General features: G+C 48.4%; 1 protein-coding gene across 1 annotated transcript in view; it reads right to left on the minus strand.

Moving 5' to 3' along the window:
• Positions 1 to 27,727, minus strand: part of LOC144798515 (chymotrypsinogen 2-like) — an 85,453-nt gene that overhangs the window by 21,986 nt on the left and 35,740 nt on the right. Inside the window, exon 5 of the mRNA XM_078669435.1 lies at positions 11,197 to 11,377. Coding sequence (XP_078525561.1) covers positions 11,197 to 11,377 — 181 coding nt within the window. The remainder of the gene's footprint in view (positions 1 to 11,196; positions 11,378 to 27,727) is intronic.

The raw sequence follows: 27,727 nt of genomic DNA on the forward strand, positions 1-27,727 counted from the left end.
GCCGCGCCCGGCCCAAGAGAAGGTTGAGGAGAGGCGCTGTAATCTGGTGCGCCTAGGGCCCCAGTCATCATCACAGCCCGGCCCGAGTGTGCGGAGGCCCCGAGGCGGCTCCCAGAGCCTTGGGGAGGCCGCCACGAACTACAAGCAGGCCACGCTGGGACCGACGCCACCACCACCCTCACCATGTGACGGGGCGCCCGGACGTGTCACAGGTCGCACCCCCGCCCTTGCTGCGCTGTGATTGGCCGGCCCAAGAATCGTTACGGAGGGGGCCTGGGAGAATGAGAGTCCCCTCCGACTTGCTGCACCCTTGGGGCCGACTGAAACCTTGGCGCGGGGCCCCGTGACCGCCCCCCCCCCGCAGCACGAGATACACCGGAGGGCTCTAAGAAGAGCAGGAGCCCTCCCCCAGCCAATCGAACCTCCGCAAGGGGCCGAGGAGGCCCGGAGAGACAAGGTAAACCCCCGGGGAGGAGGGTGGAAGGCCGAAGGAGGCCCCTAGTTCACCCCTCCCCTGGGGAAGCTGAAGTTGGGCCCCGTTGGCCCTAGGTAGCCCCTTAAGGAACCTGAACTGGGCCAGAGCCCTGCCAGACACATTTGGGGCCGGAATTTAGTAAAAGTTAACCCCTGGCTGGGGCAGTGTTTCTTACTGCTTGTTTTCCACCAGGAAGCCAGGTTAGAGTGCATATTTACCTGGTTGAGTACTGAAGCGCACATCCCTTGTTAAGTGAAATGTTTATTCTGGCCTAATGAACTGTTTGCCTTACCTAATGAGATGCTTGTTCTCTTATAATGAGATGTTGCCTGATTGTTATTGAAATGTTCATGCTTAATTAATAAGGGTAATGCACTGCCTATTCCTGCATAAGGGACTGCCGACTAAGGGGCATATTACCAAGGGCCTTATCACCGCTTTAGCGGGAATTTTTTCCGCTAAAGCGGCGATCATTTTATCGCCCTATTACCTAGCTGTCGCAAACACCAGTTAGCGACAGCTAGTAGGAGATAGCGATCATCTTGGGGCCCACTTTGCATGTCAGTGATATTTATCGCTAATGACATGCAAAGTGGACGTGCCAAGATGTTAGCGACTGTAAACAGTCGCTAACATCGCTATCTCCTATTACCTACAAAGGCGTACTTTTGGAATTATTCGCGCTAAGCGCGAATATCTCGAAAAGCTAACGCCTGCCCAGAGCAGTTCTCAGCCATGTTATCCAATGGTAGGTGGATAACATGGCTAAGAGCATTAGCTCGGTAATGCATGAATATCGCTGACTTTTCAGCGATATCCTTGCATTACGGCCGATTTTTATCGCTTTTGAGATAAACCTTGATAATAGCAAGGTTTATCTGCGATAAAAATCGGCGGAGCTCGGCGATAATAATATTGCCGCTAACCGTGTTAAGCGATAAATATCGCTTAATCTTGGTAATATGCCCCTAAGTGCCTACAGTTATATAATGAAATGGTTATTGCTGAGTAATGAAACGTTTATTCCTGTAATGAAATGGTTATTGAAACATGCTGCGTTGATGATTGAAATGTTCCCTCTGCTCCCCAGATGAAATGCACTATTGAGTTCTTGATACCTTGAATATTGATTGCCCTGATTCTGATTCTAGATAAAGCTTATTGATTTTAATCAGCCTAACTGGTGTGGTGTCAGTCATTGCATGCATTTACTGGCTCAGTGGATGTGTGTGCTGTATGGTCACTTTACACCTAAGCTTCCGGGTGTCTACCTGCTCGCCCCAAGCTACCCCCTGTGGGATTGGAGACCCCAGTTCCTACATTGTTGGCGAGCGGTGGGATAAGGACCTGTGGCTATACAGCACCCTCCAGTGAGACAGAGTGCGCCGCAATTAGACTAGACACATATTGTGTATGCGAGCCGAATCAATTGACCCCCCACTGTCTAAGTTGAGTGTGCGGAGTCCTGTTTTGACCCGATACTGTTACCTACGTCCTAGTACTTTTCCCTTTGATTTATCTGGGTCCCCACCTGTCAAAATGGAGTTCCAGCTGGCCAACCTTGAAGAGTATACAGTGGTGCAGCTGAGGAAATTCTGTCAGGGGATGGGGGTGCCTGTTGGGCGGAGAGCCAAAGGAGAGGAGCTCCGTACAGCCTTGAGGGCATGTGTAAGGGCCCACCCAGAGGGAAGAGGGGATGGGGGACAGGAGGGGCAGGGCGCACAAGGGGAGGCGGGTGCTCCAGAAGAACTAGACCTACTGAATATTGATGTGAGTGAAAATGTGTTGCCAGGAAGATGTTCCAGGGCAGGCAGTAGTGGGTCCAGAAGGAGTGCGTCGTCAGAGGAATATGAGGACAGGAGGGAGGAGAGGCAATTGAGATGGGAACTTGCCAAGCTAGACCATGAGAGGGAGAGAGAAAGGGAAGATAGGAGATTTGCAATGGAGGAGAAGAAGCTGGCGCACGAGCTTCAGCTTAAAGAGTTGGAGCTGCAAGCATTGCAGTTAGGTGCACCAGGGAATCCTAATGGTGGCAGCGTACCAGAGGCTCCACATGAGCCTAAGGTTTATTTACCCAAAGAGGTGATAGCGAGTTACACTGTGGGGGATGACAACACCAAGTGGTTGGAGGCGTATGAGGTGGCCTTGACAGCCCATGGGGTGCCTGAGAGCTACTGGGGAGGTGGCCTGTATCGATACATTCCTCCCACTGTAAGGGAAACCCTCCTCTACCTAGAGAAGGCGGACCAAGTCAGATATCACCCCATGAAGGAGGCGCTACCTAAGAAGTTTGGTCTCAACCCAAGAAGGTATCGCCAGAGGTTCCGTGGCAGCCATAAGTTGTCCACGTAAAACTGGGTGGATTTTTTTGATTATGCCCGTAAGGCTCTGGATAGTTGGGTGCGTGGCAGCGAGGTGCATGATTATGAGGGCCTGTACAACCTATTTTTGAGAAAGCACCTCTTGGATAAATGTTTTCGGGAGCCACGCCAACATCAGGTGGACCGCAACCTGACCAATCCCCGTGAGCTTGCGGAGGAGGCAGATACTTGGGTTAGCACCCGGGTGTCTCACAAGGGACCCGGGGAAGATGGCCCGAAAGGCGGACAGGGTTTTCCCCAGAAGAGATAGGGGGGAGATAAAAAGAAGGAGTACTCACGAGGCCCGCAAAATAGACAGTTTGGGAAAGGAGTAGGTACCCCACCTCAGTCCAGTTCCCCAAAGCCTGTTTACCCTGACAAGAGTCATCAGCCAAGAACTGTCCGGTGCTATGAATGTGGGGCGGTTGGACACTACAAGGGGGAGCTCCAGTGTCGCAAGAGACCCCCAGCCCCCACAGGAGGTAAGAGTCCCGGGGTGGCGAGTGAAGCGCTTGGGATGGAGCTGCCCCTAGATAGGGAAGGGGAGTGGACAGGCCTGACCCTGGTTTCACTTAGGGATAGAGAGATGGTCCCAGTGACTCCCTTACCATAAAACACTGCTAAATACCAGCAGAGGGTGCAGGTTAACGGACAGGAGGTGGAGGCTCTGAGGGACACAGGTGCCAGCATGACCACCGTAGTGAGGCAGGTGGTGTCCTCTGAGCAAGTGATCCCTGACGTATTCCATCCGGCCGTGTTAGCTGATGGCAGTCTGAGTCACTACCCTGTGGCTCAGGTTCCCTTTGAGTGGGGAGGAGTTAAAGGGCCGTTGATAGTTGCTGTAAGCCCTGCCTTGCCTGTGGAGTGTTTGCTCAGGAACGACCTAGAACATACCGCCTGGAAGGAAGTGTAGTTCCGAACCCACACTGAGATGCTGGGGTTACCAGGATGGACTTGCCTGGTCACGAGGTCCATGGCTGCCCGGCAAGGAACTCATCCTGGGTTGGAGCCTGAAACTATGGCCCAACCCCATGCTGGTCGTGAAGAAGAGAATATTGTGGAGGACACGCCCCGTGTGATGGATGGGGAGCCCGCGGAGGTAACCCCGGAGTCCGCGGAGGTGGATGTTGTTCCCGTGGGGGACTTGCCGACTCTTGCCGAGTGGCATGTGGAAGGAGGGCCTACCCGGGAGGAATTCTGTCGGGCGCAGAGAGAGTGCCCCATGCTTGAAGGCATGCGGCGGCAGGCCGAAGCCCAAGTGACCAACCAAGAGACCGGCAGTTACCATGTGTACTGGGAGGATGGCCTCCTCTACAGTGAGCCTAAGGTTCCGGTGCATGGATCCTCAAGGGCCTTAGTGGTCCCCCAATGCTACCGGGCCTTCCTATTGGAATTGGCACATGAAATACCATTAGCTGGACACCTGGGTCAGGACAAAATCTTTGCGCGGTTGGTCCCGCATTTTTATTGGCCCTGGATGAGAGTTACCTCTGACACCTATTGCAAGACGTGCAAGACTTGCCAGGCGAGTGGCAATACTGGGACTAAGGTGAAGGTCCCTTTGGAACCGCTCCTGGTTGTCGGGACCCCTTTTGAGCGGGTCGGAATTGACATTGTTGGGCCTTTGGACCCTCCGACCTCTTCGGGACACCGGTTCATTTTGGTGTTAGTGGACCACGCCACTCGGTACCCGGAGGCTATTCTTCTCAGGACCATCACTGCACCTGTGGTGGTGCGGGCCCTGATGGGGATTTTTACACAAGTTGGATTCCCCAAGGTCATGGTGTCGGATAGGGGCACAAATTTCATGTCGGCCTACCTGCAGGCCATTTGGAAGGAGTGCAGAGTGAACAAGACTCTGAAGGGGATGATCCGGAGCCTGCCAGAGGACTTGAGGTGGAAGTGGGACATCCTCCTACCTTGCCTGCTGTTTTCATACCGCGAGGTGCCACAGAAGGAAGTCGGGTTCAGCCCCTTTGAGCTGCTCTATGGCCACCCCGTTAGGGGGCCCCTCAGCCTTGTAAAGGAGGGGTGGGAGAAGACTTCCACGAAGCTTCCCGTGATGTCGTCAGCTATATGCTGGCATTCCGCGCCCAGATGGCCAAGCTGTGGAAGGAAGCCTCAGACAATCTAGAGGCTAGTCAAGCCGTCATGAAGGAGTGGTATGACCGCAACGCTCGGACGGTGGAGTTGGACGCTGGACAGAAGGTGTGGGTCATGGAGCCTGGGGAGCTTAGTGCCCTCCAGGACCGGTGGACTGGTCCGTACGAGATTGTGGAGCGACGAGGCCAGACAACTTATGTCGTTGATTTGAAGACCCCCCGACAGCCCCATCGGGTGCTCCACGTCAACCGCCTGAAGCCGCAAAATGAGCGATCTGAGCTTGCTCTCCTCATGGTGCCGGATGGGAGCGAGGAGCAAGAGAGTGAGCCTCTTCCTGAACTTCTGGCGGCCCAGGAGAAGGTTGGATCGGTGGAGGGAGTGGTCCTTTCCCCATCCTTGACCCCAGAGCAACAGAGGGACTGCCGCCAGGTGTTGGAGCAGTACGCTTCGTTGTTCTCCCTCACGCCTGGAATCACACATCTGTGTACCCATGATGTGGACACAGGGGACAGCCTACCTGTAAAAACCAAGTCTTACCGGCTGTCCAATAAAATCAAGAACAGCATCCAGGGTGAGGTGACCAAAATGCTGGAGCTGGGGGTGATCGAGTCTTCCAGCAGCCCTTGGGCTAGTCCGGTAGTGTTGGTGCCGAAAGTGGCCCCACCGGGCACCACACCAGAACTTCGGTTCTGTGTGGATTATCGGGGATTGAACTCTGTCACCAAAACAGACGCTCACCCGATCCCACGGGCAGATGAGTTGATTGACAGGCTGGGAGCAGCCCGGTACCTCAGTACCATTGACTTAACATCAGGGTACTGGCAGATTGCCATGGCCGACGGAGCAAAGGAGAAGACAGCGTTCTCCACCCCGAGGGCCACTTTCAGTTTAGGGTGATGCCCTTCGGGCTCAGGAATGCTCCGGCCACCTTCCAGCGGTTGGTGAACCAAGTGCTGTCTGGCCTGGAGTCCTTCTCAGCGGTGTACCTGGACGACATAGCTGTCTTCAGTAGCACCTGGGAGGACCATCTACAGCATCTCCAGGAGTGCTGCAGGCTCTGCAACGTGCTGGCCTGACCATCAAGGCTAGCAAGTGCCAGATTGGACAGGGATCTGTTGTCTACCTGGGACACCTGGTGGGCGGGGGTAAGGTGCAACCCCTCCAGGCCAAAATTGAGACCATCATAGCCTGGGAGCCCCCCAAGACCCAAACTGAGGTCCAAGCTTTCCTCGGCCTCACTGGATACTACCGCCGGTTTGTCAAGGGGTATGGTACCATCGTAGCCCCCTTGACTGAGTTAACGTCAAAAAAGCAGCCACGAAAAGTGATCTGGACGGCTGCTTGCCAAGAGACATTCGAGACACTGAAGCACGCGATGTGCACCGCTCCGGTGCTTGCAACACCTGACTTCACGAAAGAATTCATCATGCAGACGGACGCCTCTAAGCACTGCATAGGTGCTGTGCTTTCACAACTGAACAACGACGGCCAAGACCAACCTGTGGCCTTTATCTCTAGAAGACTCCTCCCTCGGGAAAAACGATGGAGTACCATCGAGCGAGAAGCCTTCGCCGTGGTCTGGGCCTTGAAGAAGTTGAAGCCATACCTTTTTGGCTCTCACTTCCTTATTCAGACAGACCACCGACCCCTTCGCTGGCTCATGCAGATGAGAGGTGAAAATCCCAAGTTACTAAGGTGGTCCATTTCCCTACAGGGGATGGACTTTCGGGTGGAACATCGGCCCGGAGTTGACCACGCCAATGCTGACGGTCTCTCCAGATTTTTCCGCATTATTGACGAGAACTCCCTAGAGGTTGGGTAGCTCTCCCCACTTTCAGCTGGGGGGGACGCGTGTTAGACCTATCAGCCCTAGGGTGGTCTTTCCATGTTTTTTTCGCCCTTGCCTCATTTTTCCCATCCTCTTTTTCGTTGGCCTTAGGTCTCCGAGCGCCTTCCCATTGCTAATCAATGCTATGGTGCAGGTGCTCTCTTCTTCCAACATGGCTGCTACAGGCCCCTGCTACTGCGGAGTGGTCTTTTTAGTAGCACCCTAGTTGCCAGGAGCTGGCTGGGACCCTAAACATTGTTGCAACACCAGCCCGCCTTTTTCCCCCATAGCTAGCCTAGTGAAGCTCCTGGAACCTTCCAGAACAAGGGAGGGGTCTGCTTTTGCCGCCTTAGAGTGTGGTCACCTAACCTTGGCATATATAAGGAAAGGAGGGAAACTTTTTAGTCAGTTGGGACAACACTGACCTGGGGGAACCTACGCAGGAGACTTAGGCAGTAGGGCCTAGAGGGGGACTTATGCCACTGGGGGTGACAGGGCTTTATCGCTGCCCACCGAGCTGAGTGAGGGACCCTGATCTAGCCCACTGATCTGTCCCGGCGGGAGGGGAGCCCAGGGACCACCTGCAGTGACCTGCTGAGACTATCCTGCCTTCTGCTACCAACTCAACACCCCCCCCCCCTTGAAGAAACTGCCTACCAAGGGCGCAGGAACCAACAAGCGCCAAGAGGAACCCCTGACTGCCCACAGGACTACTGGGTATCAACCAGGTACTGGCCTGTGTCACTTCTGCGCCCCTTCGTCCTAACCTGGGCCGCTGCGCTGTCCTGCCTACTCCCCCCCTGCTGTTCTGCCACAATCGCGTGGCCTGTCCTGTCGGAACTGCCTGGACTGCTAAAATTGCCTGGATTGTCTACCCAGCGCTCTCCCTCTGTGCCCTACGAGAAGAGCTGTGCTCCTCAAGACGCTGGCTGCCCCCGAAGCTTTGCTGGCCCCTCTGAGCACTGTGGCCCCGGAAGCGGCTATCGCGCTAATCCAGTGCCGCCCGACTTACCGCTGCAGCGCCGGAGCCCTCGGAGCCTTCATGCCCCGCCGTGGCTCCACGCTTTTGGCGGCACCGGCATCGCCGTCATCTGCCCCCCCCGGCGGCCCCCGGTGCCAGGAGAGGGCCGCCGCCGTGTTGCTGTGGGCCGCGCCCGGCCCAGGAGAAGGTTGAGGAGAGGCGCTCTCCTCTGGTGCGCCTAGGGCCCCAGTCATCGCCGCAGCCTGGTCCGGGTGTGCGGAGGCCCCGCGGCGGCCCCCGGAGCCTTGGAGAGGCCGCCATGAACTACAAGCAGGCCACGCTGGGCCCGACGCCACCACCACCCTAACCACGCGACGGGGGCGCCCGGCCGCGTCACAGGCCGCGCCCCCGCCCTTGCTGCACTGTGATTGGCCGGCCGGGCCGCACCCCTCCAGGCACGGCCTCGGACTGACCAGACACCGGCAGAAGCCCCGGCCGGCCCAAGAATCGTCACGGAGGGGGCCTGGGAGAGTGAGAGTCCCCTCCGACTTGCTGCACCCTCGGGGCCGACTGAATCCTTGGCGCTGGGCCTCGTGACCGGCCCCCGCAGCACGAGATACACCGGAGGGCTCTAAGAAGAGCAGGAGCCCTCCCCCAGCCAATCGAACCTCTGCAAGGGGCTGAGGAGGCCCAAAGAGACAAGGTAAACCCCCGGGGAGGAGGACGGAAGGCCGAAGGAGGCCCCGAGTTCACCCCTCCCCTGGGGAAGCTGAAGTTGGGCCCCGTTGGCACTAGGTAGCCCCATGAGGATCCTGAACTGGGCCAGAGCCCTGCCAGATACATTTGGGGCCGGAGTTTAGTAAAAGTTAACCCCTGGCTGGGGCAGTGTTCCTTACAGCTTGTTTTCCACCAGGAAGCCAGGTTAGAGTGCATATTGACCTGGTTGAGTACTGAAGCGCACATCCCTGGTTAAGTGAAATGTTTATTCTGGCCTAATGAACTGTTTGCCTTACCTAATGAGATGCTTGTTCTCTTATAATGAGATGTTGCCTGATTGTTATTGAAATGTTCATGCTTGATTAATAAGGGTAATGCACTGACTATCCCTGCATAAGGGACTGCCGACTAACCCCCAGATGCATCAACAACCCATTTTGCGATTCCTTAATAGCGAAAAATACCGATTTGCTATTAAGGAAGAGCAAAATGGAATGCATCAAGAAATCACTAAAAAAAATAGCGATTTCTTAGAATTCCTTAATTGCGAGTCGCAAATTGTGAGTCGCAATTAAGGAATACCTCCCCATTCATTCCTATGGGCCTAGAGGCCCATAGAAATGAATGGGAAGACAATCTCAATTTGTGAATCGCAATTAGCGATTCGCAAATTGAGATTGCGATTTTAAGGGTGCAGGGGTGTCCTAAGGACACCCTGTTGCACCCCTGAAATTGATCTGTGCACATATGTTGCGCACATACATGCCCTTAGGGCATGTGTGTGCGCAACATGAAACTTTAGTGCATTTTTCAAACTTTTTGCAAATTACCATGAAGTTTTTTTTTTAAACTTTCATGCATTGCATTTAACCCCTTCTGCGCCGATGACGAGCTCAGCTCGTCATGAGGTTTACCTGTCGTGCGCTCAGGACGAGCTGAGCTCGTCATGAACCGCGGGGTTTTAAAAACTTCAGCGCGCAGCGGGAAAACCCGCCGCGCGCATGTGGTTAAGGAATCTCAATTTGAGATTCCTTAAATGCAAATAATCGCAATTTTTTCAAAACACATCTAACATGGGCTTCGATTGGAATTCATAGAGCATATTATCAAGGCCATTATCGCCGCTTTATCTGCAGTTTTCTGCCGATAAAAGCGGCGATAATGTATCGCCTGTCCTTGATAATCTGCCCCTGTGTTTCTTTGCGCTGGAAAGTTGCCTAAAAGTAAGTCAATTCAACAGAAAACATTTTAGACTGGTTTGTGTCGAGTTTGTGATGCATACCCAGCGCAAAAGGTTTGTTAATCTGGTCAACATTTCCAAAAACTACTCTGAGCTGTGTAGAGCTGTGAGGTGTGCAGTGTTACTCAGGGGCTTGTTTATGAGAGGGTTGCATCAAGTTTGGACCACGCAACGTGGTACATGTGTGACGCAAACCTCTAAGACATATATTTGAAGCCATACAAAGCCACTTTGCATGGCCCTGGGTGGCTTCAATAATCTGGAATAACGCAACACTGCACAAATCTCTGCATTGCATTACTCTGCCCTGGGTAGTCATTCCCTGGGTGTTGCATGGATCTTCCCATGCAACTCTCATAAAGCTGGGGATACGTCAACATCCATAAGACCATGTAAACGTGGGGATGCACCAAACCCTTATGCCTCCCAAGGTGAGGCGTTACGAGGATAAATATCTTTTTCTCCTTGTTATTTCCTCTTTCTATAGAAAGAGGAATATGCCTCCCAGTGTTGGTTTTGTGCAGGAAGGTGTCCCTTCCTGCACAAAAACAATCCTGCATGCAATGCAGGCAGCCTTGCACCATGGTGCAAGGGTGCCTGCGTTAGCGCTAGGCTGCAAAAAAGGGCATCAGCGCGGGGAAAGGACAAGAATGCATCATATTGACTTAAATATGGCACATTCCTGCCCTTCCCCCGAACGAGCCCCTCAACATTTAGGGCCTTATTTATGAGGCCTTGCCACAGTTTTGCGCTTCCGATGCATCACTTTTTGTGACGCATCTGCGGCGTAAAACATGTCTCCTATTGCGCCCTATTTACAAAGTGACGCATGTCAGCAGATGCGTCACTTTGTAAACCCCTGCTCTACATTATACCTGTGTCAGGTATAATGTATGTATGCAGGGTGGGCGTTCCCACATAAGTAAGCCTTGTAGAAGATATGCAGTGAAATCTACGAGATTTCACTGTGCCACTTCTAGGATGCAAATGTGTCAATATCTGACGCCTGCCTCACAGCAGGCGTAAGACTGACGCAGGCCCTTTCACATGGGGCATGTCCCATGTGAAAGGACACATTGCAGGAGTTGTGTCACTTTTGTGACACACTCCAGCAATGCGCCCCATTTTCGCCTACAGATACATCGGAAATACTGACGTATCTGTAACTCCTTGCGATATGATGCGTCATACATTAAATAGGACGAATCCATCATATTGCAAGGAGGGTGCACTGAGAAGTGATGCATCGCTGCTTTGACGCAGTGATGCATCACTTCTCATAAATGAGGCCCTTAGTATCCTGTGCAAGCACTGAGAGTGACGAGCAAAGCCTATTACAATGCAAATCTATTGATGTTCTAGTATTTGCACCAGCTTTAACATGCAGCCAATTCCGTTACACCAAATACTAGTATATTGTTCTTCTTGTATTTTGTTTTTTACAGAAAATGGTTAATTGTAGTACAAAGTAGCCTGGATGTTTGCTGTAATCTGCAGACTGTCAGAACGTACCGCTGGCATTGGTCAGGCCCCATCCGGTGGTGACGCACCTCTGGCCCCCGTTGAAGACGTCGTTGGAAGCAGCCAGGCACACCAGCCCCACACGGGAGTTTAGGGTTGCCGGGGAGGAGAGCTTCACAAGGGTGATATCATTCTGGATCGTGTTGGAATTGTAGTTTGGGTGCCTGAAAACCTACACATGAAACCACAAAATTAAACATTAGGGTGAGGACAAGTTACAGCAAAATTAAGTTTACTTTACTGCTAACAATTAGGCCTCTTCAGATGTACTGATCAGAATTACTAGCCGACTTCAGAGCCAGATTCTGAAGTGTATATATTTAACCCACTGTCTAGCTTCCCCCTTATATTTTTGGTCCCTTTTCAGTTTCCCCCATCTCATGCATTTGTGATCTGGTATATAATAACCTTAAAATGCACACCAGAGGCCCTATTATGTATAGGGTGCACGTTTCCTGGTTGCGCCCAGTGGAACTGTTCTAATGTGTGCCAGGGTGCAAACAGGGAAAGTGTGTCCTATGAGATAGGGGGCCTTTTTTATGAGCCCTTTATGCTGCCAATGCATCAATTTTTTTGATGCTGCAGCAGAGTGTAAATAGGGTGCAGTGCGACGCATATTTTAAAGTGACGCATCTAGGCAGATGCATCACTTTGTACACCCCTGCGCTACATTATACCTGCGTCAGTAAAATCTATGAAATTTCACGACGCCACTTCTAGGACTCCACTGCGTCAAATCCCTATGCCTGCTAAAAGCAGATGTAAGGAGTGACGAAGGCCCTTTCACATGAGGCTTGCCCCATGTGAAAGGACACATTTCTGGAGTTGCAAAATTGGTGCATTGCTCAAGTGTGTCTAAAAACAGACGCGTCTACAGATAACGTCAGGAATACTGATGTATCTGTAAATATTTGCCACATGGAGCGCCATGCAGTAAATACAAAGCACCCATGGTGTCGCAAGGATGGCACAATGAATAGTGTTGCATCGCTAGTTTCCCACAGCAATGCAGCATTTTTCCTAAATGAGGCCCAAAATGTGCTGCCCCAGGACAGCTGCGGATTTGCGTTGCTCTGGGATCAGCGCATTCAGGTTAAATATGGAGTGGCTACGTGTTTCACTGTGCAAGCGGCAACCTGCTTGCACTTTTAAAGGGGATTAGTGATCCCCTTGCAGGCGGGTGCAGTGAATGACTGCACTCACCTGCAAGGGGATGCCTGGGGGGTCCATAGGACCCACTTAGCCCCCTCCAGAGAGCTGCTTTCACAGGGCGCACTGACAGTGAAATGAAATGAAAGCAGTTTTTATAAAGCACCTGGTTACCCGAGGGCATCCTAGCGCTATGGGCTGAGCTGATCAAGCTGGGGCAAGATTATTTGGGGAACAGCCAGGTTTTAAGCTTGAGTTCCTTTCGTAACTGCAGAGGGAGTGAATTCCACAGCTTGGAAGCGTTATAGGAAAAAAGTCGGCTGCCGCTTCGAGCCCTCCTAATTCTGGGGCCCTCATTTATGAGAAATGACGCATCGCTGCGTGAAAGCAGCGATGCGTCACTTCTCAGTGCACACTCCTTGCATCATGATTGATGGTTCATATTTATAATGTGACGCATCATGTCGCAAGGAGTTACAGATACGTCAGTATTTCTGACGTATCTGTAGGCTCAAAAGTGACGCATTGTTGGAGTGTGTCACAAAAGTGACGCAACTCCAGCAATGTGTACTTTCACATGGGCAAGTCCCATGTTATTAGTGCCTGCGTCAGTCTTACGCCTGCCATGAAGCAGGCGTAAGATTTTGACACATTAGCGGCCAAGAAATGGCGCAGCGAAATCTTATAGATTTCACTGTGTCACTTCCATAACCCTTTCTTGCGTCAAAACGCCCCCCCTTGCTTACATTATACCTGGCGCAGGTACAATGTGGCGCAGGGGTTTACAAAGTGACGCATCTACCTAGATGTGTCACTTTGTAAATATGGCGCAACAAGGTGCATTTTTTACGCCACTAGAGCGTCACAAAAAGTGACGCACCACCGGCGTAACAGTGACGCACAACCTCATAAATGAGGCCCTTGGAACATAAGCCAGATAAAGGTCGTTAGAGCAGAGGGCCCTCTTGGCTAGGTAGGGCTGGACCAAGGAAGAGATGATAGCTGGTCCTTTCCCTCCTATCAGCTTGTGAGTAATACACAACGCTTTAAATGGACTCTTTCCAAAATTGGAAGCCAGTGGAGAGCCTTGCGGGCTGACTTTGCTGATTCGCGGCTTTGGAATCCCATAACAATCCTAGCCGCACAATTCTGCATGGTTTGAAGTTTGGCCAGCATCAATCTGGGGGCCCGAGGTACAAGGCATTTCCATGGTCCAAACGAGATAGAATAAGTGCTTGATTCCGTATGCTGTTAGGGCCTCTCAGAGGTGTATCGCTAGCGGGTCCATTAATAGAGCAAATAAGATGCCGCAGCTCACTCACCAGACAGTTAGCTTTTAGCAGGCATGTATTCCTCTGGCCAGAAATGAAGCTAGTGAGTCCAGACGAGGCGCTATCTTGTTCTCTTGTGCCTGATGTAGCGGGAGAGACTAAGGAACTTTTGTGTCTGGGCAGGGAGCTCCTGAAGCGGCAACCGCTGATGCAGTGAAAACGATTACATGATACGATACCACACAGCGGGGAAGCACAGAGCGTTCTGAACCTGTTTGCTGCTGGAGCGCTAAAGGGAAGACTTCGCAGAAAACACTGGGCCTCATTTATGAGGCCTTGCGTCAGTTTTGCGCCGCCGGTGCGTCACTTTTTGTGACGCACCAGCGGCGTAAAAAATGCGCCTTGTTGCGCCATATTTAAAAAGTGACGCATCTAGGTAGATGCGTCACTTTTTAAACCCCTGCACCACATTATACCTGCGTCAGGTATAATGTATGCAGAGGGGGCGTTCACCCGCAAAAATCCTCGTAATAGTGACGCAGTGAAATCTATGAGATTTCACTGCGTCCCTTTTAAGACGCTGTTGCGTCAAAATCTTGCGCCTGCCTCACAGCAGGCGTAAGATTGACGCAAGCCCTTTCACATGGGGCTTTCCCCATGTGAAAGGGAGCATTGCTGGAGTTGCGTCACTTTTGTGACACACTCCAGCAATGCGTCACTTTTGCGCCTACAGATACGTCAGAAATACTGACGTATCTGTACCTTCTTGCGACATGATGCGTCATACAATAGATATGACGCATCAATCATGTCGCAAGGAGGGCGCACTGAGAAGTGACACATCGCTGCTTTCATGCAGCGATGCGTCACTTCTCATAAATGAGGCCCACTGAGTCAGCACAGTCCCCGCAAATAAGTGGAGTACCGCCTGAGTCCCGCAGCTGTAGTCGCAACCCATCACTCACAGTCTCACCTGCGGGAAACAGGCAGCAGGGGTTGGGCTTCGCCTGTGCCGAGCACAGCCAGCCTGCCTACCGCCCGCCGGGCTTTGGAGTGTCTTTGGAGTATCTGCCTCGCGGATTGGTGTCACTACATCGCGGTTTTTTACAACGCATTCCGTTACATCGGAATTTTTACAACGCAGGATCCATTACATCGGATGCCATTACAACGCATGGCATTACATAGCAGATGCTATTACAACGCATGGCATTACATCGTAAGTATAGGTAAGTATACAAAATTTAATTAAGTTAATTTAATTAATTTAATTTAATTAATTGAATTAAAATACATTTTAAAATAGTAATTAATTTTATTTAATAAATTTAAATCTATTTATTTAAATTAATTTTAATAAAAATTGTAATTAATTTTATTTAATTAATAATAATGAAATTAATTTAATTTAAATATTTTTTTAATTGTAATTAAATTAAATTAATTAAAATAATTTATTTAATTTAATTATTTTAATTAAGAAATGTAATTAATATAATATAATTAATTTAATTTAACCTAAAAACACCCCTGTACCCCAAAACCCAAACCCTGCCCTGAAACCTAAAAACACCCCTGTACCCCAAAACCCAAACCCTACCCTGAAACCAAAAAACACCCCTGTACCCCAAAACCCAAACCCTACCCAGAAACCAAAAAACACCCCTGTACCCCAAAACCCAAACCCTACCCTGAAACCTAAAAACACCCCTGTACCCCAAAACCCAAACCCTGCCCTGAAACCTAAAAACACCCTTGTACCCCAAAACCCAAACCCTACCCTGAAACCTAAAAACACCCCTGTACCCCAAAACCCAAACCCTACCCTGAAACCTAAAAACATCCCTGTACCCCAAAACCCAAACCCTAACCTGAAACCTAAAAACACCCCTGTACCCCAAAACCCAAACCCCGCCCTGAAACCTAAAAACACCCCTGTACCCCAAAACCCAAACCCTGCCCTGAAACCTAAAAACACCCCTGTACCCCAAAACCCAAACCCTAACCTGAAACCTAAAAACACCCCTGTACCCCAAAACCCAAACCCCGCCCTGAAACCTAAAAACACCCCTGTACCCCAAAACCCAAACCCTGCCCTGAAACCTAAAAACACCCCCTGTACCCCAAAACCCAAACCCTGCCCTGAAACCTAAAAACACCCCTGTACCCCAAAACCCAAACCCTACCCTGAAACCTAAAAACACCCCTGTACCCCAAAACCCAAACCCTACCCTGAAACCTAAAAACACCCCTGTACCCCAAAACCCAAACCCTACCCTGAAACCTCCTGTACCCCAAAACCCAAACCCTACCCTGAAACCTAAAAACACCCCTGTACCCCAAAACCCAAACCCTACCCTGAAACCTAAAAACACCCCTGTACACCTGTACTTATTTTAAAAATTACTTTAATTAATATAATAAATAATAAATTAATAATATTAAAAAACATAAATACATATATTTAATTATAATTAATATTAATAATATTAAAAAAAATTAAATACTTACCTATACTTACGATGTAATGCCATGCGTTGTAATAGCATCTGCTATGTAATGCCATGCGTTGTAATGGCATCCGATGTAATGGATCCTGCGTTGTAAAAGTTCCGTTGTAAAAGACTCCCGTTGTAAAAGTTGCGATGTAACGGTGCATCACCCTGCCTCGCGGCACCCACAGCTGCAGCACTCGTAGCCCCTAAGGAAAGCCTCTAAGGAAGCATGCAGCAGTAGGAGCGGGGGAGGCTCCTGTTCCTGGTGTGGCACGGAGCATCGTGGAGGTGGAGGAGGAGCCGTAGTCACAAACGAAGCCGCAGCCCATTGCCCACTGCAGATTGCCTGAAGCCGAGCGGAGCAGGGCGGTGAGATGGAATGGTTGAGGGGGGTTGGTGGGCTTAGAAAACAAAGACACTGTAAAAGCCTACTGCCCCACCCTCCCTCCCTTGAGGCTTCTCCCTGGTTACTGTTTGTTTGTTCTTGCCCTGCATTCTAGGCACTCCAGGCATTTTCAACATTTTTAAGCCTTTCCGAGGCCACTGAGACTCTAAAAAGCACCCAGGCTACCCAAATGCTAAGTTGCCAAGTACTCAAGTGATCAAGTGATCAAGCTATTAGCCAACTAAGGATCTTGGACCTAGGATTCAGTCTAACCCTGCTACAATTCTACTACGTCCTCGCTAAGTTTTTATAAAATCTTTAAATCCTCAACTCTAACTCTGTCCCTGCTAAAGAGATCTACTGGAGATATGCAGGAGCTAGAGGGTGCCTGTTGCATGTAACTTTAGTTACCGCCGTGCAAATGAAGAACTCAATAGATAAAAGCGCCTATTGCTGGAGACCAGCATGGCTCCCCTTCCCACACCTTCCCGCGTCCTTCTCAGAACCAAAGCCCAGTTCCAGCAGCCAGTAATACAATCGCCAGAGCCCACGCGATTACGAGATTGTGAAATTGTGTATTCTACGACAGAGTGTGGAAACTCGGGGCCTCATTTATGAGAAATTACGCATCGCTGCGTGAAAGCAGCGATGCGTCACTTCTCAGTGCGCACTCCTTGCGACATGATTGATGCGTCATATTTACAGTATGACGCATCATGTCGCAAGGAGTTACAGATACGTCAGTATTTCTGACGTATCTGTAAGCGCAAAAGTCACGCATTGCTGGGGTGTGTCACAAAAGTGACGCAACTCCAGCAATGCGTTCTTTCACATAGGGAAAGCCCCATGTGAAAGGGCTTGCATCAGTCTTACGCCTGCTGTGAGGTAGGCGCAAGATTTTGACGCAACAGCATCCTAAAAGTGACGCAGTGAAATCTCATAGATTTCACTGCGTCACTATTACTAGGCTTTTTTGCGGGGGAACGCCCCCTCTGCATACATTATACCTGACGCAGGTATAATGAGGCGCAGGGGTTTACAAAGTGACGCATCTGCTCAGATGCGTCACTTTGTAAATAGTGCGCAACAGGAGGCAGGTTTTACGCCACCGATGCGTCACAAAAAGTGACGCATCGGAAGCGCAAAACTGAAGCAAGGCCTCATAAATGAGGCCCTCGGCGCTTAGCGCCCAGTGCGCAGTGTTGCATAAGCGGCGCATCGACGCATTAGCACATCAAAGCCTACCTCTCTGACTGAACTGGCCGACTCGGCTAAGGGACCCGTACTATATTATAATTTGAACTTACCTGCCACCAGTCGTTGCCACCAGTTGTTGCCTGTCCACGCCGCCTCCGCCGCCGGAGTCAGTTGTGGAGTGGAGCTGGCCTCGTGGAAGGACGGTCCGAGACTACAACTCCCAGCCTCCTTGGCGGCGCACATGCCGCACACGCCAGGAGAAAGCGCCAGGAGTTGCACAAAAGGGGGACAGGCCTCCCGCAGCGCAGGACATGCACGGGTGTGCCCGGGCCAAGGGCGGGCCTGTCTGCGCCCGTCAGTGACTGGAAGAGACCGGGCTGGGCCAGCCCCCTTTCACCTGTTAATTAATTATTCCCTCCAAGGTGAGTGCGCAAATATTTTTTATCATCGTGCACTGGTCAATATGGGGAAGCGCAGGGTGTTACCCCTACAACGACCCGTTACATCTAGCATCGACAGTATGCTGGAAAAGGCTGTCAGTATTCTGGCCAATGAGATCGAACTAACTGAGAGACGCCTTTCGCTTGGTATTGGGGTCCCCCTGTAGATGTTCCTATGCCAGTGGGAGAAAATGTTACAACGTCACCTCTTCGTAATTTAAGTGCCCCTCTGCACAATGGCTGTATTAATGATTCTATCATCAATATTGAGGTTTCTCCGGCTGGGTCAAATGACGGTGCAGATACAGCAGCCCCCGCCCCAAATCTAGACCCCACTTTAACCCCTGCAGGGTCTGAGGCAGTCTCTGGGGCAAAACGAAAGAGAAAGCCAGCGAAACCTGTCATTACAAAGAGGAAACAACCAACTTGCCCAAGTTCATCCAGTACCACACTGAGGGGCCTATCCGCAACAACTTGCGATAATTATCACAAACCTTGCTTAGCGTGAATTTTTTTATCGCCTCCTATCGCTGGATTTTATCGCAGAGATAATGCAGTATTACCAACGTTTATCTCCATTGCGATATAAAATCCAGCGACAGCGGCGAATCCCATGTTTAAAGTGAGATTTCCAGCGATAAAAATCCTATCGCTAAGGAAAATCTCGCTAATAGGGAGGCGGGGACTTAGCCTTAGAATCCACCTCCCATTGACTATTATGGCTAAGTCAGGTTTTTACCAGGTGTGAAATCTTGGAGCTAATCGCGGTTGGCGCGTGTTTTTTTATCGCGTCGTGGGTATTACTAATAGGCGATAGCTGTGTTAGCGACTCCTTTCAGTTGCTAAATGGTTGGGTACGCCCACTTTGCATGTCATTAGCGATAAATATCGCTGACATGCAAAGCGGGCCCTAAACCGGTCGATATCGCCTAAAAGCTGTCGCTAACTGCTGTTAGCGGCAGCTTGCTGATAGGGCGATAAATATATTGCAGCTTTAGCAGGAAAAAGTCCCGGTAAAGCAGCGATATTGCCCTTGCTAATATGCCCCTGAGTTCTTGGATACACACACCGGCGTCTACCAAGACCCCAGAAGCCTCTATGGAAACCTCAAATAAAGAGCCTGGTAAAACCATTGGCACCCAGACTGATGCAGGATTTCCTCTATTAGAATGTTATAATCAAGGGGACTCAGGGGCCTATTAGCAACAACTTGCGATAATTATCGCAAACCTCGCTTAGCTTAAATTTTTTTATCGCCTCCTATCGCAGGATTTTATCGCAGAGACAACGCAGTATTACCAACATTTATCTCCAATGCGATATAAAATCCAGCAATAGCGGCGAATCCCATGTTTAACGTGAGATTTCCAGCGATAAAAATCCTATTGCTAAGGAAAATCTCGCTAATAGGCAGGTGGGGACTTAGCCGTAGAATCCACCTCCCATTGACTAATATGGCTAAGTCAGGTTTTTACCAGGTGTAAAATCCTGGCGCTAATCTCGGTTAGCTTGCATTTTTTATCGCGTCGCGGGTATTGCTAATAGCTGATAGCTGTGTTAGCGACTGCTTTCAGTCACTAACAGGTTGTGTACGCCCACTTTGCATGTCATTAGCGACAAATATCGCTGACATGCAAAGCGGGCCCCAAACCGGTCGCTATCGCCTAAAAGCTGTCGCTAACTGCTGTTAGCGACAGCTTTCTGATAGGGCAATATAAATATAGCCGCTTTAGCTGGAAAAAGTCCCACTAAAGCGGCAATATTGCCCTTGCTAATATGCCCCATATTTATTACATTTGTCGTAGACACTGTATGGACGCATCAGCGACTAACTGGATAATAACTTTGATATGTTGAGGAAAAGGTTGGACCATTTGGATATGCTTGGTGCTAATTTAAGTTCTCAGAACAATCCCATTGAGCCTGCTGATACCAGGACAGCGACAAGGATTAATGCTCTTAATTCTAACCCCGATATTCCAATCAGCGCACCAACAACTGTTCCAACTATAGGTACCTGTGTAACCTGTAACAAGGTAATGGATTGTTTTGTACCAGAGTTCTGCAGGGAACAAAAAAATATTGTTGATACTGGTGGTGTTGCTAGTCGTGTTGATAGCCGGTTAGCCAAAAACCTGCATTCGTCTCGCAATCCTCCTACTATCTCTATTGGTGCCCTAGCCATCGATATTTCTGAAGGCATTAGACCAGGCAGGGGTGGTCTAGCCTCTGAGCATACCCCAAATCCTAAGCGTAGTCGAGAGTCACTGGATCTACTACCAGCAGCTTGTCCCTATGTAGTGGTCCTGGCAGGAGTACCTCCCCTCAAAGAAAACCAGGTTGAGACATGGAACCAATTACGTAATAAAAGTGTTGACTGGCTGTCTAAATATAAGGGATTCAGGACATCACTTACTAATAACATCATTATGACACGCAGAGTCGGATGGGTGGGATAGTCTCCAAAAAACATCAAGGGGGACTGTATAGTCCTCAAGTTTTGTAATCCATCCTTGATAACATCAATAATAATGGCACAGGAGATCCACCTTAATATTCTAACTCTGATCTAGACTTTGCCCTTGGGCTATTTCTATAAGCCACCCTTGGGGGCTTTAAATACTGAAGCTCCTCCCCTCTCCACATACAATAGGTTCTTGCCTTTGTCTGATTTGGATAACCAGGATTGACTACCCTCCACAGTAGTGTTATCTAAGTTTACTCCCTTACCATCTGTACCCCCAGTTTGTGGCCCCTGTATCTCAACCGTGTCCGCCCTTTACCCTGACTCCAACTTAAAAATATTAAGTTGGAATGTTGCGGCCTGGCTTCCAAATTAGATTTGCCAGACTAGATAGCATTTGTTCAAAAACAGGACATTTTAATGTTCCAGGACACATGGGCCACTAGGGACTTATTTTTGGAGGGGTTCGAGTGCCTTAACTCTGTTGTTCTAATTCCAAACCTGGGTCGCTCGCCAGGTGGCCTATCAATTGGGATAAACATTTCTGCAGGTGGATGTGTAAAGGTCTTTGATACTAATAATGATAAATTCCAGGCAATTATCTAAAAAAGAGGGGTTTCTATTTGTTTTCCAGAACGCACCAAATATTAATTTCGCCAACTTAATTAAATGTATAAGCACTATACAGAGCTCAAATAGTTTTCCTAATTTGGTAGGGATCTATTTAGGGGGAGATTTTAACGCTAAAATATTTAGTGGAAGCTACACTGCCGCCCACCTAACCAGCAAGACACCCTTATGTAAAAGGGGGTTTTAATTAACAAACTATTTGTTCACCCACAATTTTGTGGATTTAATGGAGATCGCCGCAGTGCATGAAAGGGATAACCACATCATACCCACATATAGAGTGAGGGTTAGTGCTTCTATAATTGATTGTTTTTTTATCCCCCCAATTAGAGGACTGTCTACTTAAAGCTGAGGTTATCGATAATGTTTATGGAGATCATAATCCCATCAATGTAACCCTGCAACTTGTTCCCAGGCCAACATATAGTCAAGAGTGTGGTGCAAGAGATTCGTCCCTGTCCACTGATAAGATTGGTTTGGCGTGGTGTCGATAACATAGATTTATTTGGCAAGATGGTAAAAGAACATTCGGATCTTGTTGGCATCTGTTTGACTTTCAAAGAACATAACTATACTGTAGTTGGTGCCTTCACTCAATTATGTGAGGGTATCATATATGTGCTCTCTAGGCCCATTAAGGAAACATCTCCAGGTCCTAGATGGTTTACCAGTGATTGTTCTGCAGCTAGCAGAGATCTTAGAAGGGCAATTGTAAAACTTCCCAGTGATTAAGGTGCTATTAAACTATGTAGACAACGTTATAGGGCAGCAATTAAACTAAGAAAAGAGGAAACAGTGAAAGAACACTGAGACAAATTAGTATGTGCCGTCACGTTAAAGGACGGTAATGGCTTTTGGTTGGCTGTTAAAGCCATGAGGTCTTTAGGACACCCCCTATCTCCAATTTGTTGTAATATCAGTAGTGAGACATGGGACAATCATTTTTCAAAAATGTACTTGGCACCAGTCCAAAATATGGTCTTGAATGAGAATCCGGTAGTTACCGGGGTTCAGATAACCCTTTCTGATGTGGAGGAAGCAATCCAACAGAGTCTGGGCAATAAGGCCCCAGGCCCAGATGGCTTGCAAATTGATCTTATTAAACACCAGCCAGAATTCTGGGCGCCTCTTTTATTGAATGTTTTTACCAATTTAACTGCTTCTTCAATCCCAAAAACATGGTCAACGAGCATTATCGTGCCTATTTTTGAAAAGGGTGACCATTCGAATCCAAGCTGTTATAGGCCGATCTCCCTGATCAACAATACATTGAAAATTATAGGGAGGATTCTGTTTAATAAGATCAGGACATGGGCCGAGGAGGGCCACATTTTACATTCTTGCCAGTTGGGTTTAGGAGCAAAATCGGGACTGTTGAGCAGTGCCTAAACCTCTACTTGATCATTGGTAAATTTAAAATAGCTAACAAATCTCCTATTTACCTGGCTTTTATGGACCTTACCTCGGCCTTTGATTTTGTCAACAGGTCCCGGCTCTATCCTTTTGAAATATGGCCTGGACGAGGTTTTGGTGCACATTTTAGCCTATTTACATAAGAACTTGTACGCCAGGGTGCGGATCGGTAAGGGCGGAGAGGTATCGAAGGACATCAGAGTTGGTAGAGGGGTCAGGCAGGGCTGTGTCCTGGCCCCTCTGCTTTTTATTCTCTATATCAATGATCTGAGTGAGTCATTCGTATCACTTACTTCTGATGTCCCTATTATTAACGGTAATATGCTCCCCGCCCTGCTGTAAGCCGACGATGCGGTTTTAATGGCACGCACCCCAAACACTTTACGCATATTGGTGCTGGGCTTTGTTGATTTTGTGGCAAATTTGGACCTGTGTACTTATTTTAAGAAATCTTTTTTAATGGCTTGTGGTTCAAAAAAGTATTTAAATAATACCATTGTTGTGGATTCAGATAGTTTACAGAGCACTCGCACTTTTCCCTATTTGGTGCTGTTTTTTGCAGGGAACGGTTTGTGGGCTGAGCATGTGACGCATAGTGGAAAAAAGTTTTCTTAAGTGATTAACAATATACTTAGCTTGCCCCAACCTGGAAAGACACAGGTAGTTTCTGCCATCACCAACATTTTTAAACTACAATGTATCCCCACTGCTACTTATGGTACAGAAGTTTGGGGTTTTAGGCAGTGTGATAGCATCCAGGGGGAAGAAAATAGATTTAGTCGTAAATTATTGGGTGCCCCTATCTCCTCTTCACAGTATGCTTGTCACAGTGAATTGAAACTCCCTTACATCGAAGACTATATTAAAGCCCGTCCCGCTATATTTTGGCTTGCAGTTTGGAAGAACCCCGCGGCGCAGCTAACAAGGGAAACAATAACAGATTGCCTTAGCTGTGATAAAGGAAGGGAAATACACTGGCTTGCTGCAGTGAGGAAGAATTTGATTAGTGTGAATCTTGAGCGGATATGTTTAAACCCGACCGACTCAGATGGCATAAGCAAAAAAAGTCTACAGAAGGCACTTTACGTCGTATATAGCAAATCTAGATACAAAACAGAGGTACGGAAACCCTCAGTAGCCAGATATTTGATGATTGAGAACACCTCCCATTTACCCTGTAGTTATCTTTTAAGACCAATTGGCGATGGGAAAGGGGTCTGCTTTTCCGACTAAGGGTTGACACTATGGAATTTCTGCTCTGTTTCCCATTGGGGTTCAATTCCAATATTGATCAACTTTCATGCCCCTGTAATGCTCAATATAAACAAACAATGTTGCACTTTTTATTCTCTTGTAGTTTTTATTTAAAATACACCAAACAGTTTTTGATGCCATTTTATAAGACTATACCGTTGATTAATTACAAGGCTGCATATGGGTATAGTGTTACTCAGGAAGATGAGGAGTTAATCTTTCGAGTCGGTTCTTTTTTTAAAGTAGCAGCACGTGCTTTCAACTCAATGTGCACCCTCTGAAATCTATTCTTTGTAAAATGTATTTATTTACATTATAGATACATCTTGTTGAGATTTTTTTATATTGCATTTTTAACTTCCATGAATTGTATGATGTTTTTGCTGAAGCCGATTAACATGAATTCTGTTACGATTTTTAATTGTCTCCCCTTTTATCTGACCCATATACTGTTATTATATGTTGAGATTTTTTGGACGTGTGCTTTTATGGATATTTTTGTATCCGAATAAAGATTTGAATTGAATTGAATTGAATTGAATTGAATAAGTGCTTGGACTACAAGCTTTCTGACCTGAGGTGGTAGCAAGGGGAGCACTTTGTGCAGCATTCCAAAGCACGAGGCAACAACTTTTCTGGCTTGAGTTTTAAAAGAAAGTTCGGAGTCCAGCCAGACACCAAGGCTTTTGATCTCTGATTTAGGGGCAGGCATAGACCCCATACATGTAGGCCAGAGGGAAACTATATTGGAGGGGGATGGATTACCAAGGAGGATAAGCTCCGTCTTGTCCCCGTTCAGTGTAAGATGGGAAGATTTCATCCATCTCATCACCTCTTCAAGACATGGACCAAGACACGTAGATGCTTTGTCGGTGTGGTTCAAAGCGGTGACCAATTGAGTGTCGTCGGCGAAGGTGACAATTTGCACACCAAAGGGAGGACAATGTCTGCGAGAGGAGCCATATAAACATTAAAAAGAGCCCCACACTGGAGAAGTCATGGAGTTGAGATTGCCTCGCCTTCAGCTACTTGGAAGTATCTGTCCTCCAGGAAAGAGCGCAGCCAGTCAAGGGCAACTCCAGTGATACCCAAGTACTGAAGTCGTTGGACTAGGATACGGTGATTAACCGTATCAAAGGCCGCGCTGAGATCTAAAAATAGCACGGCCTGCGAACCTCCTACATCGAGGATCCTTCTTGAGTCCTCGACGACTGCTAGTAAAGCAGTTTCCGTCCTGTGTCCCGGGCGAAGCCAGGTTTGGGATACGTGAAGAAGGTTCTCCCCTTCAAGGTATTTGGAGAGCACCTTGTTGACATATTTTTCTGCTATTTTGCTCACCCCAGGGAGGAGCGAAATGAGTCTGTAGTTGCCAAGGCAGTCAGGATCAAGTCTAGTTTTTTTCAGCAGGGCTTTTACCAAGGTTTTTTTCCATGGGGGAGGGACCACCCCAGAGGACAATGAGGTGTTGACCATTTCCATTATAGTGGGGCCTACTGAAGCAACTGCAGATTTCAGATTATTGAAGGGGGCAGAGTCGCTAGAAGATCCTCCCTTAACTATTACGAGAGTGGTTTGAAAAGCTTCTGTGTCCAATGGCGGGAGCACTTCTAGAGAGAGTTCTCTGCTCCGTACATTGGTATCCTGAGGGGGGGAGAAATAGCCAGAGAGTTGGGACAGTGCTCCACCTTTTACTTGGCGCAATATCAGTGCGCCTTCTGAGAGCTTCTTTACCTCTGCACCCGCATCTATACTACGGCTCAGGTGCAGAGGCAAATCGATTCCCTCATTTCCATGTGGCATGCCCTCTTGAGAAAACACTGATTAGAGAAGGGTCTGCACAAGGGTCTGCAGTAATACCAAAGTGCTCCGGGGCGAGCAAAGCGGGTGCAAACGTCATTTGCGCCCCCCAGGCACTTTGGTAATACAGCCCCTAAATGTAGAAGTCTCCAGACGAGATGTGCAGATAACAAATTTTATCATTCATTACTCGGTGGTACTCGATATGCCGACATTTGAAGGACAAGAGGCTGAGATAACCAGGCTGTAGTGCCTATGACAGCGTTTCTTAAACCTTTGACCTCTCAAAACCCCCACTGAGTTATAATGTGGGGTCCCAGGATTCAAGTTGAGTCATTATCGGAAGCCAGGGACTGCCGGCCTAAGCATTTTCTGAAATATTGCCTAAGCATTTTCTATGATATGAACATCAAAACAATAAACAAAAATGTAGAACACCATACACATGCTCAAATATTGAAATATTTTTTTCATTCACAATCAAATACAGAAAAAAGTTTAACATTTTCATTTTTTCTTTGTATATATTTTATCATTTTTTCATTATTTTATCATTTTAGGGGCTTATTTATGAGAGGCTTGCACAGCTCACGCCTCTTAACCATATCTATGAGGCCACACAAGGCCACTTTGTGTTGCTTTGCATGGCCTCATAGATAATGAGTAAGACAAAGCAGCGCAAGTCGCTGCGTTGCCTTACTATGCCAGGAAGGTGTTCCATTCGTGTTGCAGAAGGTTTTCCCATGAATTTTGACGCTGCCCCAGAGTTTCTTAATCAGGTAAACCGGGGGCAGCGCCAAAACCTTACACCTCCCCAGAGCAGGTGTAACAAGGGGAAATATTTTTATTTCTCCTCGTTTTTTCCTCTATATGTGCTGCAGAATGCAACATACATGGAAAAAGAGGAAAATGCCTCTCAGGACTATTTTTGTGGAGGAAGGTGCCACTTCCAGCACAAAAACAATCCTGTATGCAACGCAGACACCCTTACACAGCAAATTGTGCGCCAGCGCAGGGGAAAAGGACAGGAATGCACAGTATTTCATAAATACTGTGCATTCCTCCCCTTTCACATTGGCATTGGGGAGTGCAGTAAGAATACTTGCAGGGCTGCCCTACACCAATTCCCCATAAATCAGGTCCATAGGGTATTCATTTTATTATCATTTAAGTTTCTAAAACAATTGCAAACCATCTGAGTATACATCGAGGACCCCCAAGGGTCCTCAAACCACAGGTTAAGAACCACTGGTTAATAACAAAGATTAGACTGGCACTCGAATGAAACCTAAACCTAAACTCCGAGGGCCTCATTTATAGCATGTTGGCGTAGGGCACAGCAGCAAGGCACCTAGCTGCACTGCCCTACACCAAAGTGAAAGGGCAGGAATGCACCGTATTTAATCAATACTGTGCCTTTCTGTCATTTTTGCTTGCGCTGGTGCCGTTTTGTCAGCCTAGTGCAATTGTGGGCACCGGTGCACCATAGTGCAAGGGTGCCTCTGTTGCAAGCAGAATTGTTTTTGTGCAGGGAAGGGCAACTTCCTGCACAAAAATAATCCTATGAGGCATTTTCCTCTTTCTATGTGTACTTCACAATGCAGCACACATTGGAAGAGGAAAAAACGAGGAGAAATTTACATATTTCTCCTCATTTCGCCTCACATCGGTAGATGTAAACCTGGGGAAGCCACATATCCTTACATCACTGTGACACTGCTCCCAGATTTACAAATTGCATGGGCGTTGCGTGGGAAAACCGCCCCAACGCCCATGGAATACCTTCCAGGCACAGCGCAATGTACTGCTTCGTCTTACTCATGATTGATGAAGCCACTAAGGGGCATATTACCAAGCTATAGCGATAATTATCGCTAAGCTTGGTTAGTGGCCAAAATTATATCGCTGAGCTTCGTCTATTTTTATCGCTTAGGAGCCTTGATATTATCAAGGTTTATCTCCTAAGCAATAAAAATCGGCCGAAATGCATTAATATCGCTGAAAAGTCAGCGATATTCATGCATTAC

Source organism: Lissotriton helveticus, chromosome 12 (assembly GCF_964261635.1).
Source record: "Lissotriton helveticus chromosome 12, aLisHel1.1, whole genome shotgun sequence".
NCBI classification, from domain to species: Eukaryota; Metazoa; Chordata; class Amphibia; order Caudata; family Salamandridae; genus Lissotriton; species Lissotriton helveticus.